The 18,160-nt window shown below is 37.7% G+C and overlaps 1 protein-coding gene across 1 annotated transcript; it reads left to right on the top strand.

The window, feature by feature from the left end:
* The first annotated feature begins 669 nt into the window (after positions 1 to 669).
* Positions 670 to 15,525, top strand: panx3 (pannexin 3). Its single transcript, XM_028810400.2, has 6 exons — positions 670 to 743; positions 4,554 to 4,745; positions 8,740 to 8,882; positions 9,690 to 9,904; positions 10,064 to 10,791; positions 14,210 to 15,525. Exons 2-6 carry the CDS (start codon positions 4,562 to 4,564, stop codon positions 14,269 to 14,271), a joined length of 1,332 nt encoding a protein of 443 aa, XP_028666233.1. The 5' UTR covers positions 670 to 743; positions 4,554 to 4,561; the 3' UTR covers positions 14,272 to 15,525.
* Positions 15,526 to 18,160: the final 2,635 nt, after the last annotated feature.

Genomic DNA, 18,160 nt, shown 5'->3' with positions numbered 1-18,160 from the left:
CTTGAGTCTAAATTGGCCAAATGAAGGTGACTGTGGGTGAGCTTGAATGCAAACTTTAATAAACTGGCATCCCGTCCATAAAAAATTCTTGTCTTACACATTTCAATGCTCTGGCTCCCTAAGAAGAAAAGCGAACTAACTAGTTACAGATATGAATTCTATATTTAGAGGAAAACATTATATACCAGTCTCACACAGCCCTATTCACCTCTGTCTTGTGTTATCTGATGTGGAATCAAATTATTGTTCGATTAGAGTCGTGGACCAAACTGGCAGGAGGAGGAGGCCTGGATGGAGGCTTGTACTACGGTATACTAATGTACAAAAATAGCGACAGCGGTCTGGAATCATTTGTGCTAGCAAAGCTCTACCGTCTGAATTCTCCATGATTGTAGCCACAGGGTATAAATAGTAGCCTAAATTACAGAGTAGAAAAAAGCCATCCCTTTGCCCCACTCCCCCCATCCCACCCATTGCTCCCTGTTTGAAGTTACAGGGTGTATGTAGTAAGAAAACGCAGGCAGCTGCAGTGCCTGGGTTAATGGCTTCCGTGTGCCCCCTAGTTCCTGTCAAGGTGCCAGCCCAGCTCTGGAAGGCCAGGTCTCTTTCTAATTATCACCAGGGCCAGCCTAGTGCAACCTATCATTTAAGCAGGGCTGTCCTGGAGTATTTAAGTCCTCAATGCCAGTTCAGTTCTCACAGACTGATTTACAGTGCATCTGCTGCACCTCAGAAATATTTAGGTGAGTCTCCTTTGCATCCTTGCTTTCATTCTGCATCCCTCACCTGTCTGGTTCCTGTGAGGTGACAGTGGAGTGCATGGAAACTTTCAATGTAATACGGATTGGGAATGTCATTTTTGTCCACTTACTTCACTATGCCTGGCATATTTAGACTTGCATCTCAGCTTAACCCTTCATACCAATCCTAATTCTTTCCTCTTTGTGTGTGTATGTGTGTGTGAGCATGCCTGCATGGCTATGTGAAATGAGTTGTTTATGTGTTTTACCAAAGAATTATCAGTAGACATGGAGAGAATGTAACAACTCTTCACATACAATGGCTTTGCATATAAGATTTCATGTTGGGATTGCATGCCACCATGTTGCCCTTAATAATAGATGTAATAATGAAAAACTGTATTAATTGATATTTTAAAATGCAACTCGACTTGTAACTGAACAATTATTGTTCCATCACTATTGCAAGTGAGGTGTTAAATTATAGTGACTACCAGATAAATATTAAATTGTGTCAAACTCGGACATGTTATGTTAGCTATTGTACTTACAATTGGTGGTTTAGTAGGTTATTATGTTATTCATTTAATCACTTCTCCCTTGGTGATCTGGTGGGCAAAAACTTGCAAGGCTTTCCTGGTGGAACTATGCATTACTAGTGTGACAACGTTTGAATTTGTTAGTTGTACTGAGGTCTAAACCAACAGGAATTTAACAATTCTAGTGAAATGGGATTTCTTTTTGGGCAGCTTTTTGGGCAGCATTTAGCAAGGATCTATTTGACATGAAGAACCCAGATAAGTAACACTAATATTCATCAGATCTGTTTGACTTGTTTGAAAGGAAAGTTGGAAACCACTTGCGGTCAATGACAATTCTCTGAACCCTATTAGTACATTTTACTACAAATTTAAATGAAAAATTTACAAATCATGTCTCTATTTTCTTTGTGAACATGGAAATATATTGTTGAGCATCCTGTGGTATCTTGTGGAAGGTTTTGTCCACTGGGAAAGATTATAGCTCTCAATTGGCATTTGAGAGTTTATGAATTCCCAAGGAGAAGCTGTGGACTGTTTTAGGATAAAGTTGTTAAACGTCTTGAGCTCAGCATTTGTCAAAGACGTTTGAATGTGAAGATGTTTGAATGTAAAGTGGTATTGTTTTTGACATTGGAAAGTGAGGGTTCCAGTGTATGCATTTGCTTATCCTATTTTTTTTGTAGGAAACAGTATGAATAAACAAGCATATGTGAAAATGTCTCATGAAGCCTAACTCAAATTAAAAGCCATCTGTGCAATAACAATTAGTTTATGAGACTGAAAACAGTGATTTAACAGTCACATGTTAACATGTGCACTCCTAAAGCTTTGAACATCCTGATGTTTCAGGATACTCACTAGAATATTAATGTTAACATGGAAGCTATTGATATTTGTTTTTATGATTATAGTGTCTGATATTGTATGTTTGTATTGGTCTAGGCATAGCAGGTTGATATTATGACTTATGCTTTCTGTTATTCCTTCAGAGTGTAGTTTCATGTTCTCCATGATCTTTGTTGATGTGGAATTCCTCCCACTATCCCATCACATAATGCTCTCTTAAAAGGGAACATTAGGTGCATTTGCACTACAGATCTAGATCATATTTTACTGCTACTGTGTGGTCATATTATTATGCTACTATTTATTGAACAAAATTTGTCTTCTCACAAGGTCGTACAGATCAGGACCAGTCGTATGGGGTAACGTTTTGTTCAGCAAAAATGACTGTACTGAATCAAAACCTCAGTGGAGGTGTGCGGTATTTTTATGATGCTTCAGCTACTTCACTACTTCTTCCTGATAAAGAAAGGGAGCAAACTTGGGTTGTGTGAAGGGAATGGATGTAGTTCTTGAAAACAGAATATGTGTTTTCTATGAGCCAGTTACAAGAGAGCACCTGGAATCAAACCCTGGAACTAAAAATAATTTTTGAGATCCAGTAACCATCTGATGAATAGGAGGTAGGAGTGGGCAACATAGCTAAAAATGCACAGCACCGTATAATTAAAAATTCTTATGGTTTCAGTAGATAGCATTATAATGTATTTGTACTTATACTTTTTAGGTGGAAGCATGTTTTTTAACAAATAATAAATATACTACTGACTAATTTTGTACACCAGTGTGTCTCTTATTTTTGAGTTGCTCATTACCACTCTTCTAATATTCTCTTGAACCAATGAATGTGCAGGTTTTTTTCACACACTCGTTTACTCACTCACTCATTCATTCACACTCATACTACCATCGCTACTTCTGCCAAGCAAGTACAGCACAACACGCATCTTCTTCCTGTCCTACCTTCCTGTTTGCATCAGCTCACCAATCAGGTTCTATCACACTGTCTCACTTAATTTGTACAGTTCACATACAAGTTCATATACAAAAGACATTTGCTGTAATAAATAAATATACTGACAGAAAACCACATTTCTTGTTTTCTTTTAAAGGCATGTTTTGTATTTTTTTATATGTGTTTGTAAGTTTTCAACTAATTTCTAGCACACAGATAAAATGATTTTTGTGAAATCTATACTGGAATAAGTATTTCTGGTATTTGTATATTGGATATACTGTATCACCTGCTCTTAACAGATGGGTTACAGTTAGATTCACAGTTACTGTTAAGGTTATAATCACAGTTGGGTCTTATGATTCTTCTACATTGTCATGTGTTGTTTGACTTCATATAATTTTCTATGAATCAGTGTATTTTTTTCTAAGCTTTCGGATGTTGCTAATTTCAGTTTCAATTTCCTTTTCATGTTTTCGTTTTGGTGGCACAATGGTAATGCTGTTGCACCACAACTAGGAGATTGGGATTCATGTCCCAGATGTACCCTGCATTAAGTATACATGTTCTCACCTTGTCTGTGTGCGTTTCCTCAGGGAACTCTTGCTTCATCCCACAGTCCACAAACATGCTGGTTAGGTGAATTAGCATTGTCAAACTGGCCCTAGGACTGACATCCTTTCAAGGAATAGTTCTTGCCTTGTGCCCTATGCTTGATTGGATAGGGTCTACTTCCCTATAATCCTGTCCTAGATAAGTACGTTGCAAAAATGGATGGACATTTCCAGACTTATGGCTGTATATTACTGTTATTTCCCTGTTCTTCCATGTTTATCATTAATTTTGGGCATCTGCTGTTTTATCAACAATGCTGGGTTCACAGTCTCTAAATTTCTAAAAGATTCTCACAATCTCTAAAAGAATCTATTGGTGCTTTTCAATAGTGTTGCTTAGATTAACTGTACATTAGTGCCATTTAGGGTAAAGAGTGACTCAGTCTTTGATTTAGCATTTTGATGGTGTTATTTGTTTAGCATAGAGTTCCTTCCACCTTCGCTTGTTTTCTGCTTTCTGACTGAGCCTCTTCTTTTGTCCCTAATCTTGTTCTATAATTCTGCTGTATTGTTTTCATCAAAACAGAGCTCCATTTAGGTTTAGGATAATGATTAGAATCAGAGGTAAATTTAAGATTATGATTATACCTGGGGTAAGGGTTAGGATCACAGCTAGGTCAACATTTAATAACAGGATTACTATTATAATTAAGATTAAAATTAGGGTTCAGATTAGCATTAATATACATTTTTGTTTTTTTAGAGCACATTTATTTAATAAATGTCTCATCTGAGTTATACAGACTGGTGTGCTGATGTAATTAAGTCAAACAAAATTTCTCTTTTCTGAATAGTTTTTCTCTAGTGTATTTGCAGGGGCATTTCGACTAAATTATCTGATTCTACATTTCCATTTAAGGTGCAAAGATGTCCATCGCAAATTCTGCAGCCCAGTACATGCTGGCAGATGCGCTGCTCCCAGAGGGTGGGAATGACTCACGACTCAAGTCTCTGGTTCTGGAGCTACCAATTGACCGAGTTATCAAGTTTGTGTCAGTGGGGCTGCCCTTGCTTCTTGTGTCTATGGCTTTTGCAAGAGAGATCTCCACCGGTGAGTGTAATTGATTTTCATCAACTTCTTCAGAGAAAGTGTTCTAATTTTTTCATGCAGTATGTAAAAATAATTTTGTTAGATTAATTTAATAAAATTGATACAATACCAAACACACTTGAAATAATTGGATCAAACTGCTATGAACATGTCAAATCTATAATGTACTATATGCAGTCCATAAAAATAAACTTATACTCTAGGTTGAAATGAAAGTTTGACCAAAATAAATCTAAAGGTTTTAAAGGTTTCTCATGACAAAAAGTGAATGAGCTTTTAGCTATGAGGTGAGTTAAAATGGAAAAAGAGAGAGAAAGAGATATGAAAGGTGAGGAGAGAGGTACTTAACTTATTTGTGAAATATTTAGCTACATGATTATGATTACCTTGACTAAAGTGTTACAGTATATATGACATACTACTCATGACAAGTAAATCCTACCCCCAATTCTCAGTGACAAGTTTTATGAAATACCAATATTAGAGATGCTGTTGCCATCCTTCTACACCACCTGCAAAGAATACAAAGAATGTAAAGTCGCTGGAAGTGATGAGGGTGTAAGTTCATTGGAGGATCTTGGGCATCATCGGTTTCTGGCTATTAAACATTTAGCTAGAATTGGCCTCACTGAGTGTGTTGCTAATACAGTACATAATAACTTTGCACTTATCAGATACGAGGACAATCAGTTCCTCAAAAGGATTCACTTAGGTATCTTCCAGTTGGGGACAAGTAATAGTACCTGCTATTTTGCCATATAACATGAACTTATGATGATATACAGAAAAAGTGGAAGGAGGCCAAGGAATGAGAGGTCAAGGAAAACTTGAGGAAAAGATTTACTGAGAATACTGTAGATCTGGAAGCCAGAAGACAATGGGAAGTATCAGTACATATTTAATATTCAGGGAACACCAAGAGGGCAGATTTGGGAGAGAGGATAACAACCTATTATATACCACCTTTTGGAACTGGAATCTCTTCACTGAAGCTCCATTTCTGAATCATCACTATAGATGAAGAGTAAACCACATGTGAATAAAATCCTCATTTTAGCATTGACTGTGTTATAATAATTTGTGCCAAGTGGTAAAAAATGATGACTGTTTTGGGGTAAACCTCTATAATTCTAAATGTTGGACAAGCAAAAATAACGGTATAATAACAGATTATCTCAAGTTAGTAGCCTACAAGTCCTGCGTGGTCTCTCTTTGAGCAAAGCTTTCTGCTAAGGCAGGGTGTGTGTTTATTCTGCTACCAGTGCTGTCTGCCAGCAAGCTTTTTATGGGCTGCAGCCTTTATAGCAGAGCAGAGTACATGGTGGTCAAGTGAGTTAGTTTAATGATACTGAATCACTGACAGAGTTAGAATTTTAATAGGTATCCACAGGCTTTCAAAATTTTCATTGACACAGTTTCATAGGCACTTCTAAAGTTCCCTGGGATGTAGTAAGATTTCAAACTGGGGATTTAACCCCTGGAATATCCTTTACTGAATGTGCCACATGGCTGTTTCTGAATGACTCAGTAATGTGAGGTGACTTCCATCTGGCACACACAGGCAGCCTGTGGCTAAATTGAGAGTTTCTTACCATCAGTTGTTTTGTTTTTTTTTCCTTAACTCCATAGGCCACACAGCCACTCACAGACACAAATGAATGTGTAAGCAACTCAGTTATGGACATCCAGGGCTATTGTTTCAGATGAGAATTTTCCACTAGACCATGTGGTTATCTCTGAATGACATAGTGGTGTTGGGTGACTTCAGTCTGGGATACAACAAGGGAGTCAGTGCTTGAAATGCGAGTGTCCTAGCTTTGATCTTTAATTTTCTCGAGCCATATCTCTAAGTGACACTATGGTGCAGAATAACATCTTTCTCGGTGCAAGGTGAGTTACTGTATTTGTAGATTTGCAGCATGTATTAAATTATATCTAATGAGTTATACAATTTTCTTTGAATGACACAGCGAGGTATAGTGGTATCAGTCTTGGACACACACAGAGTCAGTTGCCCAATTTGTGTTTTCCTTCTTTCAAGCCTTTGTCTTAATGAGCTACATGGACGAGTATTAATGACACTATGTGGAGGTCTGACATCAACCAGTGATGTAGGGGGGTCAATGGATGAATTGGGACTTCAGCTTTACAATATCTTTTACAAAATGGGCGACATAGCTGTCTCTGATATAGCAGGGTAAGGTAACATCAGTCTGCCTTACACAGAGGTATAGGATATTATGGAGCCTTTTAGCTATCACTAAAGGGTACAAGAATGTGCACTGGTGGGTTTGTTTTCTCATTGGTCAAAATGGTAATTTCCTTGTGCTAATACTTAAAAGTGTAATTATTGTCTGATCTATAAATCTTTTGATTTCAAACCTTTTACTCACATGCAGCTATCTCAGAATGGTACACCTCCCCTGGGATGATAGAGAGGGTGTGCCATTGGTTGGTGGTCATGTGAGGTATGACACGGGATCCAAAGTAAATTTTGGGGTGCCAGCCAAACCACAGCATTTATTAAAGGATTCAAGTGCAGCAAAAATGGCACTCGGTAGCACAAACAAACAAAGATGCAGAGCAGCAATGCCTTTTAATCAGTATGTCAGGTCTGGAGTAAAGCTCCGTTCTGGGATAAGCTTTAGTCCAAATGAGACGCCTCCTTCCTGGAGCACCTCAAATTTATAGTCCTCCAACTGAAAAAGGTGTAAGCAGTTGCCCTCACAGGGCATCTCCTTGGTGCTGTGGGACCAGAAAGAGATAATACCATTAGCAATGGCACCATTTTTTTGTCTCTGGTGGTACTTTTTACCATAAATGAGCCCGGAAGGTGATCTTCGGGACATGTGACAGAGGTTAAATGAAGAATGTCTGGGAATTAACTTGGTACCTATGTTGGTTACACATCCATGCCTGAATGGCATAATGTTTCAGGGTAACATCAATCAAACACACAGAAAAGTCAGTGGATTAACTGATGTTTCTACCCTAGAATAGCATTTACCCAAATGGGCCCACAATGTTTTGTGAGAAGTTAGAATTTACTCAATAGGTTGCATAGCCACCTCTACAGAACTATTACAATTATTTCAATCGGTGATTTTCAATTTAATTTTTTCTAAATAATCTACTTTTGATAACCAGTATCTTTTAACCTAGGATAGGTATGTGAATGTGAGTTTAAATGTTTGAGAATGTGTACAAATTTTGTTAAAGCAGTAATATCAATGACCAAGGCTGCAAAGATGATCTCTTCCTAGCTTCATGTCATCAAGTACTACTTACTGTAAATATAATGCAAATTGAAACCAATGTAAAATTTCTGCTTCACTTATAAAATTTTAGTCAAGAACATTGGAGGGAATTTCTGTTAATTAATAGTGTCTGCATAACAATAAACCATGAGAACAAATTGGCATTTTATATGAAAAAGATGAAAAACGTTCCCAGAATCCCAGTGTTCCTACTTTAAATTAATCTTGAAAGCTTTGAAATGGTGAAAAAAAATAAATTAAGGCAGCACTGTGCTTATCTAAAGGTGTCCTGAGATTAACTGGTGCTCTGTACAGGGTTACTTCCTACTTTGCACCCAATGCTGCCACATAATGTGTGTCTCCTTGCTCTGGAATAAGAAGATTCAGAAAATGGATGCGTGATTAGATTATTATTTCTTCCTGTCAATGACAGGTACTCTATATAGACATGGTTTCTTTGTTGAGCTTGATGTTGCCCTAATAAGGTTCCTCTCCCATTTGCCATACTGGAATAGTGGGTTTGAAAAATGAAAGAGTTATTTGTTTCAAATAATGAAAGAAGCTGTATGATTTCATTTCTAGTCCTTTTATATCCCCAGGTTAAATAATACAGGATGGATTCACTGTTGTCTAAGAGCTAATTTCTAATATGCAAAGGAAAGGAACTAGTTACCAGAGTGTAAATATCCTGAAACAAGTATTAATTTCCTTTTTTCTATTTGGTTCTGTCTTTACAGGTCCACAGATCAGCTGTTTTGCCCCACAGAATTTCACTGCAAAGCAGGCAGCTTACGTGGACACATACTGCTGGGACTCTCTAATGCACCATGAATTTGACACCAAAGGCAACTTTGAAGAACGATCGTTATGGGTACACAAGGTATGACTTAGTAGCTGCAACTCGATTACCTTCTTATTATTGTTCACTTATAGACAGTTTCATAGCTGTTTCCTCAACTAATTAAGTTTATTGACCGCCGGCCTGAAGTGTGTTTGTGTGCGTGTGTGTGTGTGTGTATGTGTAGGGGGTGAATAATTCACATAGAGAGGATGGTGTTTCAGCAGTTCACCCCAAAGCAGGTAAACTGCTTAGGACCTCATCGAGTTTTGAAATGGCATTCAGCCATCTTTTATGCCTCTGCACATTGTAGTGTCTTTCCAAAAACAGTATCACATTTTCCCGTGAAGTCCTTATGTCATGTTCTTCTAACCAACATCCACATTATGTCACTTCACATTAACACCTGAATTTAAATTTCCTTTCAGATGGTTGGTTCCTTGACTGACTACTTTTACACTTTTTTTCTAGAAGTTTCTAGATGTTTTTTCTCAAAGCTTTGTACATAACAGAGTTCTGGTGTGCAGTCTTATGGAGTTATCAGCCTCAATATACAGAGACTAGTTATAAAGGACTGGACATGTAATGCAGCTGTCATAAATATAAAACTACTTCATATTACATCTTGGATGTTACTTTAAAAATATATACAGTTGTAGTGAAGGTAGTTGTACTGTAGGTGACGTACAAGAAAAGAAAAACATGAGTGATTTAGATTTACCAATTCTTTGCACTATTTCTGTACTTCCCAAGTGGAGACATTCTCGTTCTTCTTTTCTGTATGAATTACTCTTCTATTCCTCTGTAGCTAAGAAATTCACTTGTCTTGCTATCCCTTTTGTTCTTCAGATGTTCCCCTACTCACTCCTAGTCATGGCTGTAATGATGTACTTGCCTGCCATGCTCTGGCGCTTCCTTGTGATGCCATGTCTTGGGGCAGACCTACTTTTTGTCATGGATGAGCTTGACAAATCATACAACCGTTCAGTAAGGATGGCTCAGAGCATTCTGGAACTGCAGCAGAACAGTCATAATTCCAAAACATTTGCAGCAGAATTGGAAAGGTGAGTTTTAGGGACAAAAACAGCCCAAACCTTAACATTCTTGGAATTCTTAGTATTGATCACTATATCTTGATACACAATCTGATATTTGTTTGTCAATGTTTATCCTCCAGTGATGTCAATAATGCCATTATTGTCTTCATTCTTGTTCCCCTGCAGGGCAAAACGTGAACGCTATTTTGAGTTTCCACTGTTGGAGCGCTACCTTCAGCTAAAACAGTGTTCCTATTTTCTGGTCTCCATGCTGTTTCTCCGAAGCTTCCTTTTGTTGTTGTTCATTTCAGCTGCCTGCCTCTACCTTGTCTACTTCCACCTCTCTGCCTTCCTGCAGGATGAATTTAGCTGCTTTGTGAAAACGGGTCTGCTACAGGAGGAGCCTTGGGTACCTGAGCTTGTGCAGTGCAAGCTGACAGGTCTGCTGGTCTTCCAGATTATCAGTGTCACCAATGGGGCTATCTATTTGCTTCTTGTGCCCTTGATCCTATTTGGCCTCCTGCGTCTCTTCTGCTGGGATCGGCGTTTCCTATCAGTCTACGAGGTCCTTCCAGCTCTTGGTCTAATGGGTGGTCAGAAACTTGGTTGCCCCCTCAATGACCTCAATGTCATCTTACTATTCCTGCGGGCTAATGTCTCCCAGATACGATCCTATGGGCGACTTAGAGCTGTGTGCTCTGTGAGTGGTTCTCAAGGAATCTCCTTGGCACGGGGGTACAAACTGGAGAATGAAGAGGAAAAAGAGGAAAGAGAAGAGCGTGAGGAAGAAGCAAGAGAGGAAGCAGAGGAAAAGGGCTATACATTGGTGGATATCATGAGAGTGCTGGCTGGGTCAAACAGAGACAAGAAAGCAGAGATCAATCCTGAGGAGATGCCACCTCCTGAAACCCTTGGTATGGGCCTATGCATATTCATTTACATCTTCAAGCGCATCATAGTAATTGGGATTTTCATTTTAATTATCTGGGATGTGCAAAAAATTATCAAATAATGCACAGTAGTTGTGGCATCAGGGAAAATTGAAATTCAGTACCATAATGAACCCTAGGTCTTTTGATAGGCAGGACAGGTGGACCTTTTTCTTGACCATACTTAAGAGAATCCTGTGTTAGATGGCAACATTCATCAATCATATCTTCTGTCATTGGTTTTCTCTTTTCTACCACAAGAATGCCTCTGAGGGATGGAGTTCTTCCTCAGGATCATCATAAATTCTACTAGAATTACTAGCTCCGATTTTGTTGTCGATGACTACCCAGCCCAAACATAACAGAACAATCAGCACTTTGGACTGGATCTTTAGTGAGGTACAAGCGATTGGGTGCTGGTGAGATCTGGTTGTATTAGTATAAAAATTAATTTATTATATTAAAAAGAGTTTATTATGCAGATGCACAACCATTTGATTTAATGTAGTATTAGTTCAACAGAGTGGTCAATTTAGTATATTACATTTCTAGAAAATTGATGAAATGAACAATTATAGTGCCCTCATTCTTTCCTTATAAAGGTCCTTGACATAAAATCAATGGCGATAAAGAGACACGTGGAGTGCTTCAGTCAAGGACTGATCCTACCACACAATGATGAAGAATTTTGATGCAGTCCCCTTGGAGTGATAAAAAGTACTTGCTGATAGTTATTACTCAAGTATGATAATGCACTGTAAGTGTTCACTTAGATTATGTTATAGATAATTAGGCCACTGTGTCCAGAAAGCGATAGTCTAGGTAAATACTAGTAATATATGTACACACATAGATACAGCACATACACACTATGTATACATATTCAAACCCAGAGTCAGTTCAGAGTCATAAGGGGCCAGAGCCTAATCCAGCCAATTTTTCCAGCATAGACAATTATATTGGCTGGCACAATAGTTCATGATTTTTCCTCCAGTTCCAGTGAAAAGAAATTCACACCCCAGCTTTGTCGCATCCATTACCTTGCTTTGTAATTAACCATCTTTCCATCCACATGTCTATTTTCAAAGTCTCATAATCCAGTTAGGATCACACAGGGTTGAAGCCTAATAAATCAATCAAATTTACTATACTATAAATATCACAAATTGCATAAAAGTGAAAAACTTTTAGTGAGTTCATTGAGCTGTCAGAAACATACTATACTGTATACCACAGCTTCAACTTATGTACCCATCCAGCCATGCTTTATAAAACTTGGTAAGTTTGGCCCAGTCTTTTCAAATTCAACATTCTCTTGAGAATGTATCCCTTAGTTTGTGGCATGTGTATTAAATTCCATTTCCATCAAACCTCTGTGACTGCGGTTTCTTCCAAATTCACTGTTATTCAAAGGCTAATTCTGCCTCCTAACTAAAAGCGTTCTTAATTGGGTTTCTTGTTTCTCAGTTTCTGAACTCAGTAGGTGGGTTTAAAAATAGCCTAAGGATTCTCACTTAAATCAAGATGTCTTTCCAAGTTTCATTTTAGCACACAGATTTGCATTTTGTTTCTTTAACACTCAGTCTGAAGAGGGTTTTTCTATTAGTTCTTCTTATAAACAATTCTTCCTAATGATACAGACCATTTCTGACACACACGCATCTTATATTTTTGATGGGAAATCTCAGTTATCACCTGCTAATCTGATACAATACAGAACCTATTGATTAATTGACTGTCTTTGTAGACATGTTTGTACATAATTAATACACCCGTTACTAATCACTCAGTAAAAGACATAGAATATTGAGCCTAGTAGTGGCCATCACTAATCACAAAATCAGTAGACACTGAATACAGCACCTGTTAAAACTATCTTTAATTACAGAGTCACAAGGCAATAAATACAAGCACCCAAAGAGATCATATTTAATCAGTGAGTCAGAAGAAACTGAATATTGTGCCCCCATAGGGTAGAACACAGGTTAATGAAACTGAGTAGTATTGCAAAAGCCGGGAAAAAACGTATCCACCCACAGACATGTGGGAAGTGAAAAGCCTAATTAAGTAAGCAGTTCGATTAAAAGCCTACAAGGGTCTCTCATTAAAAGTGTGGGAGGAATGAAACACAGTAGACACTCTTACAATGGGACAGCTGAAACTGACAATCTTCATTCATATCTGACCTTCTAACCTAAGAAATAAAGGGGGAAAAAAGAGTTCAATTACAGTAGGAGGCAAATCTAAATGCTGATTACAAATGCAATAACAAACATTTAGATTAAGACATTTTTAGTTTGGGGGTTATGAATGGTAGAAAGTATATTCTTTAGATTAATAATCACATTTCCCATTTTCTGGAGTAATCTCAGGTCACATTACTTTTGATACTATTGTCCCATCTACGGTTGATTTCTGCCTTGTGTCTGATGCTAACAGGCTCTCCCTCCCCATGAACTTGACTATTTTAGTTAGGTAAATGTTCAGTTTTAGGTTCAAGAAAGAGTTTGGTTTAGTTTGCATTTTTTCTGCAGGTGTAACTTGCATATGGATGCTAATATCGATCCACTAACCTGGCAAAATTTTCAAAGCTGCCATTTGTCTTCAGATAGTTTTTATGCCTCATGTTACTGTATTAAATGTGTCCTTCATGAAGCCTGGAAGTCATTCTATATCCATCTACTTTCTAACCTCCTTAACCTATTCATCGTGAAGAGAGCTGGGCTTTTCCTAGCAGGACAGGATCCAACACCCTGAAGGGGATGCCAATTCACCACAGGGCACACTCCTGCAAACACCCACAGGGCTAATTTAGAATCCCCAGTTACAAAAACACATATGGCTGTGGGATGTGTCAGTAGAAGTAACACTGAGACGGGAAGAACATGTGATGTACAAAAACATTGCCTTCTATATGCAGAAAATAATTACACATCAAAAAGTTGAAAATTAACTTTTAAAATCTCAAACTACAGGAGAGGCAGTTTGGTCATTATAATTAACAGAAGTGAAGCCCTGTAGACCCAACATATTTTTAAGCATATTGCCTCAACAGCACCATCGAAGATCCTCTGGGTGCCTCATCCTTTGTTTTCCCTGCATTTACTTATATACTTTATTATATTCCTTGTTGTTGTATGCTGAATAGTTCTGCATATGTGAGAAGCTCTATTTTTACCAAGACCTCATATTACAAAGTAAAACAAATGTTCATCAAATGGAAGTGAATTTTTAATGTAAGCCTGGTGAAGAATGGATAAAAGAAGTCCCTAGATGTCTTCTTGCCAAGGAGAATTAATTCAGAAGTAAAAGCTAATTGTGAAAATGATGTCTATGCGGTACAGGTGCTTGTTTAATGGCAGTTTTCCATCCCTTTATAACACCGCTGTCTATTTCTCTGCAGAGTTGTCTAACCGGCAGGGCTACCATGAGTTGAAGGAGACGCCATCATGTAGTTATGCCTAGAACCACGAGTCACTGGGATTGAACCACCAGAGGCCCCATTGAGACGCCCAGGGACTGGGCGTGGAAGATACCAAGGGGCAGGGGTGGGGGAGGGGGCTCTATGCTTTACTTGCCACCAACCCTTTCATTATAAATACAGGAAAGAAGCACTACATGGATATTTACTATGAAACAGTTATTTAAATGCACATTTTACAATACTATAGTCAAATGATGAATGAAATAAGAGCAGCATTGTTCCATCAATGGAGGACTCTGAGCTTTATCATGAACACCATTTTTTTTTTTATTTCAGACTAAACAGAAGGCCTTGCTGCTGAACACCAGTACTTTTTCTCACTTAATTTAAATACAGTAAGATACAACCAAGTAAAGAAATTAATAGCAGTGCTACAGCGTTGGACTTTAAGCCATAGGACTGCTCAATCACCTGTTCCTCTGACTCATTGTGAGATCCAATAACCTACTTGAGCAACACACAATCGTGGCTTTGTTTTGTACCATACAACACCTTGTTCTCTATTGAAAGACACTGCATAAAAGTTTCTGCTTCTTCATTCACAGTTTTAATTTTGAAGAAAACCACCTTGACTTTTTGTAATGAACCCTTGTGGTACGTATTCTTTTTTCATGTTTTCAAATATTCAATCAAATAATTAGAAAATAGGATCAGGAGAGCAGTGTAGACTGCTACAAAATCACTTGACATAAGGAAAATAATTCAAGTAACTTGGTGGCAGTTTTCAAATCTGCTTTTACAGCTTCACTTTAAGGCCTTCGTCAACTTTAGGTGTCAATAAGACAGTGACCAAAAGTGACTGCAGTCACTCAGTGAGCAAAAGTCTGCTTGGCAGTTGCTGCTTTCCTGCAAAGTAGGCTTCCATCCAGAAGAGGTGCTAATAATTAAACACTGGGTGTAACTGTGAAGTAAAGTCTATTGTCATTTTGGCATTATATGAACTACGAGGCTCTAACTTGAACCACATTCCTCACATTTATTAGAGGAGTGGAACTTTTCTTATCTGTGTTTCTTTTGTTCATTTTAGTTTTTAAGAATTCACCTTCTTGTTCTCAGTCAATGCTGTAAACTTTGTATCACTTTATTAATCTCTGGTTGCCTTCTTTTTACTATTGTTTTCTTTTTTTAATATGGTTTACTTGTGGAAGTAGGACCAGATCAGGACTAATATGTTGTGTAAGTAAATGTACTGTACTCTATATGAATGACTGTAATAAATATGTTAATTTGCCATGCATTGTATCACATTGTACTTCACTTCTGGATTATAACAGAGGATTGAAGAGAGTTCATGATTGACCTAATTGCTGTGTCTGTCCATTAGTTTCACTTGCCACAGGACTGTTCTTGTCAATTTCTATACGATGACAGAACATATCAAATAAAGGTGTTAATAGGTGGTCATGTATTCATTTCTCTTAATCTGGAAGAATTAATATTATTAAAATGAATATCCTTCCAAAATACATCTCTTTTTTAGAGTGTCCCTATATATGTTAACAAATATTGATTTAAGTTAGATTCAATATAAACTGACAGTAACTATGCATCTTCTTTCGAACAAATATGTTTCATATACAATCTTCCAGTAGCACACCACTTTTCCTATGTAAAAGTTAGAAACTTTGGTAAAAGAAGCAATTGTAAAATTGAATAAAATCATTTAAAACTAATCATCAACATAATTATAACTGGAAACAATACCATCAAGTATGGGTCTCCCTAGGTCTTGTGTTTTAGAATGCTCCATATTCGTGCCATTTTTGGGGAAAATATTTTCTTATTGTTTGTTTCACAATTACTCCAAATCCTTTAACGCCATTTTTTGCAGTAAAACTCACCAAGATAAGGTTATATACAACATAAGGCCAATTAAATTTATAAATAAAGCAAATGAAATATATATACATGTTCTTCGGATGAGCAACTGGAGAACATCTAAGACAACATAAGGAGAATGCATAAATTCCACACAGACCATGACTGGGGTGGGATTTGAATCCAGTCTCTTGAAGTTGTGAGGTAGCAGAAATAAGCATTGAGCCACTCTAACATCATAATTGATTCTTAAAGAGCTCATGCTTACTTGTCAACCTACTACACAATATGATAAATAAAGTGTTTGCATAGTTAACACTCAAAATTACAATTAAAGAAAAGAACAGAGTCGTCATGATTCCGCATGTGTATATATAAAACATATACAGTACACTTAGCAGTCGCTGTGTTAGATTCAAAGACTGATTATGGGGCAGCAGCTCTAACAACAGTGTGCAGATATTGTCAATAGATTTACTTTGTTCAAATATTAGAGTTGACATGATGTGTGATCTAACTGACCGTGATCATTTAATGATTACTGGTGCCTGACATAGCAGATTAAGCGTTGATGCAGCAGATGATCACATTGGGTTCTAGCTAGGAAAAATGTAGCATGGTCTGACAAATGTCACAGCCGATCTTGACATGTACATAGTAAAATAAGAATTTAGTGCAAACAACATGATTCCAAGGATTCTTCCTGGCTAGTGTAAACAGTTTAGTAGGGTTGTGAGGAATATTTTGTTTGCACATATTAGGCCTCTTAATGGGCGGCACGGTGGCGCAGTGGGTAGCGCTGCTGCCTCACAGTTAGGAAACCCAGGTTCACTTCCTGGGTCCTCCCAGCGTGGAGTTTGCATGTTCTCCCCGTTTGTTTCCTGCCTTGCGTCCCTTGTTGGCTGGGATTGGCTCCAGCAGACCTCCATGACCCTGTAGTTAGGATATAGCGGGTTGGATAATGGATGGAAGGCCTCTTAATATCAAGTGAGCATCATTGGAAGGTCACCGTGTATCTAGGCATTATTACTAACTATGTGTATCCCTTTACAGCCTCATCTACTGTCATTAAAATGCATACTTCACAGTACTCAGATCTCAATCCAACAGAGCAGGTTTGGGATGAGAAGGAATTAGAGGTTCACAGTATGAAATTTTGGCTCAAAAATCTGCAGAAACTGTGCAATGGTATTGAGTCAGCATGGCTTAAAATCCCTAAGAATTGCTTTTAGAACCTTGTTGAATCCATACTTATGGATTAAAAAGGGATCCTACCTGGTAGGACTTACTAGACTGCCTGAGTATATGTAGAATCCCAATGGTTCTTAAAACAGTAAAATATAGTTAAATGTAGCAAAAGGCAATAACTCTTATACAACCACTCCATATTACTGAATGTTCTATGATAGCATCAATGATTCTGACAGAGTATGATGAAGGCTAAACATTGGATCTATCTATCAATTGGATCTCAATTTCAAATACACAACTTGATACTTTGATTTCCATTCCAATGGCACTTGGTAGAAAAATATCCTGGCTTTCATCTTAAATGTGCTTACTCTTAAATTTTCATTGGGTTCCTCCAGCATTCATATTTTGTTAAATTAAATTCTGAGAGAGAAACACTATCAATGCCCTTTTGGATTTTTGAAGACCTGGATCAAGTACACACTTACAGTCAAGCAATGCATTCAAATAAGTTTTGGAAAACACAAAGGGTTCATTTAAGTGCTGCTTGGAAACTCCAAATCTCAATTTTTTGCAGTATGTGGAAGTGTGCCCTAATATTGACTGGCACCTCATCTATGATCAACTCCTGCTGTGTTCATATTGCTACTAAGGTTATGCTTTGGCCCCTATAACCTTAAACAAAGCAGGCACACATTTGATGAATGAAAAGACATCAAACACTTTTTTAGGCTTTAGCCCCTCACTTCACATTCATGTGTCTGCCATAGCCTAGCTTTATCACCTAAGCTGTTTAAAAGTCTCATCTTTACTAGGAGAGGTAGAGCTGATGTAAGGAGTATTATATGTACACATTATAGT

This window comes from Erpetoichthys calabaricus, chromosome 9, assembly GCF_900747795.2.
Source record: "Erpetoichthys calabaricus chromosome 9, fErpCal1.3, whole genome shotgun sequence".
Taxonomy (NCBI): domain Eukaryota; kingdom Metazoa; phylum Chordata; class Cladistia; order Polypteriformes; family Polypteridae; genus Erpetoichthys; species Erpetoichthys calabaricus.
The sequence above is the reverse complement of the archived record's forward strand: the minus strand, read 5'-3'. Positions and strand labels throughout refer to the sequence as shown.

Excerpts from the sequence above, each read along its gene's own strand:
- panx3 (XM_028810400.2), top strand. The coding sequence starts at position 4,562 with ATGTCCATCGCAAATTCTGCAGCCCAGTACATGCTGGCAGATGCGCTG. Across the intron at positions 4,746-8,739 it reads TGCAAGAGAGATCTCCACCG|GTCCACAGATCAGCTGTTTT; the intron begins GTGAGTGTAATT and ends CTGTCTTTACAG. Across the intron at positions 8,883-9,689 it reads GATCGTTATGGGTACACAAG|ATGTTCCCCTACTCACTCCT; the intron begins GTATGACTTAGT and ends TTTGTTCTTCAG.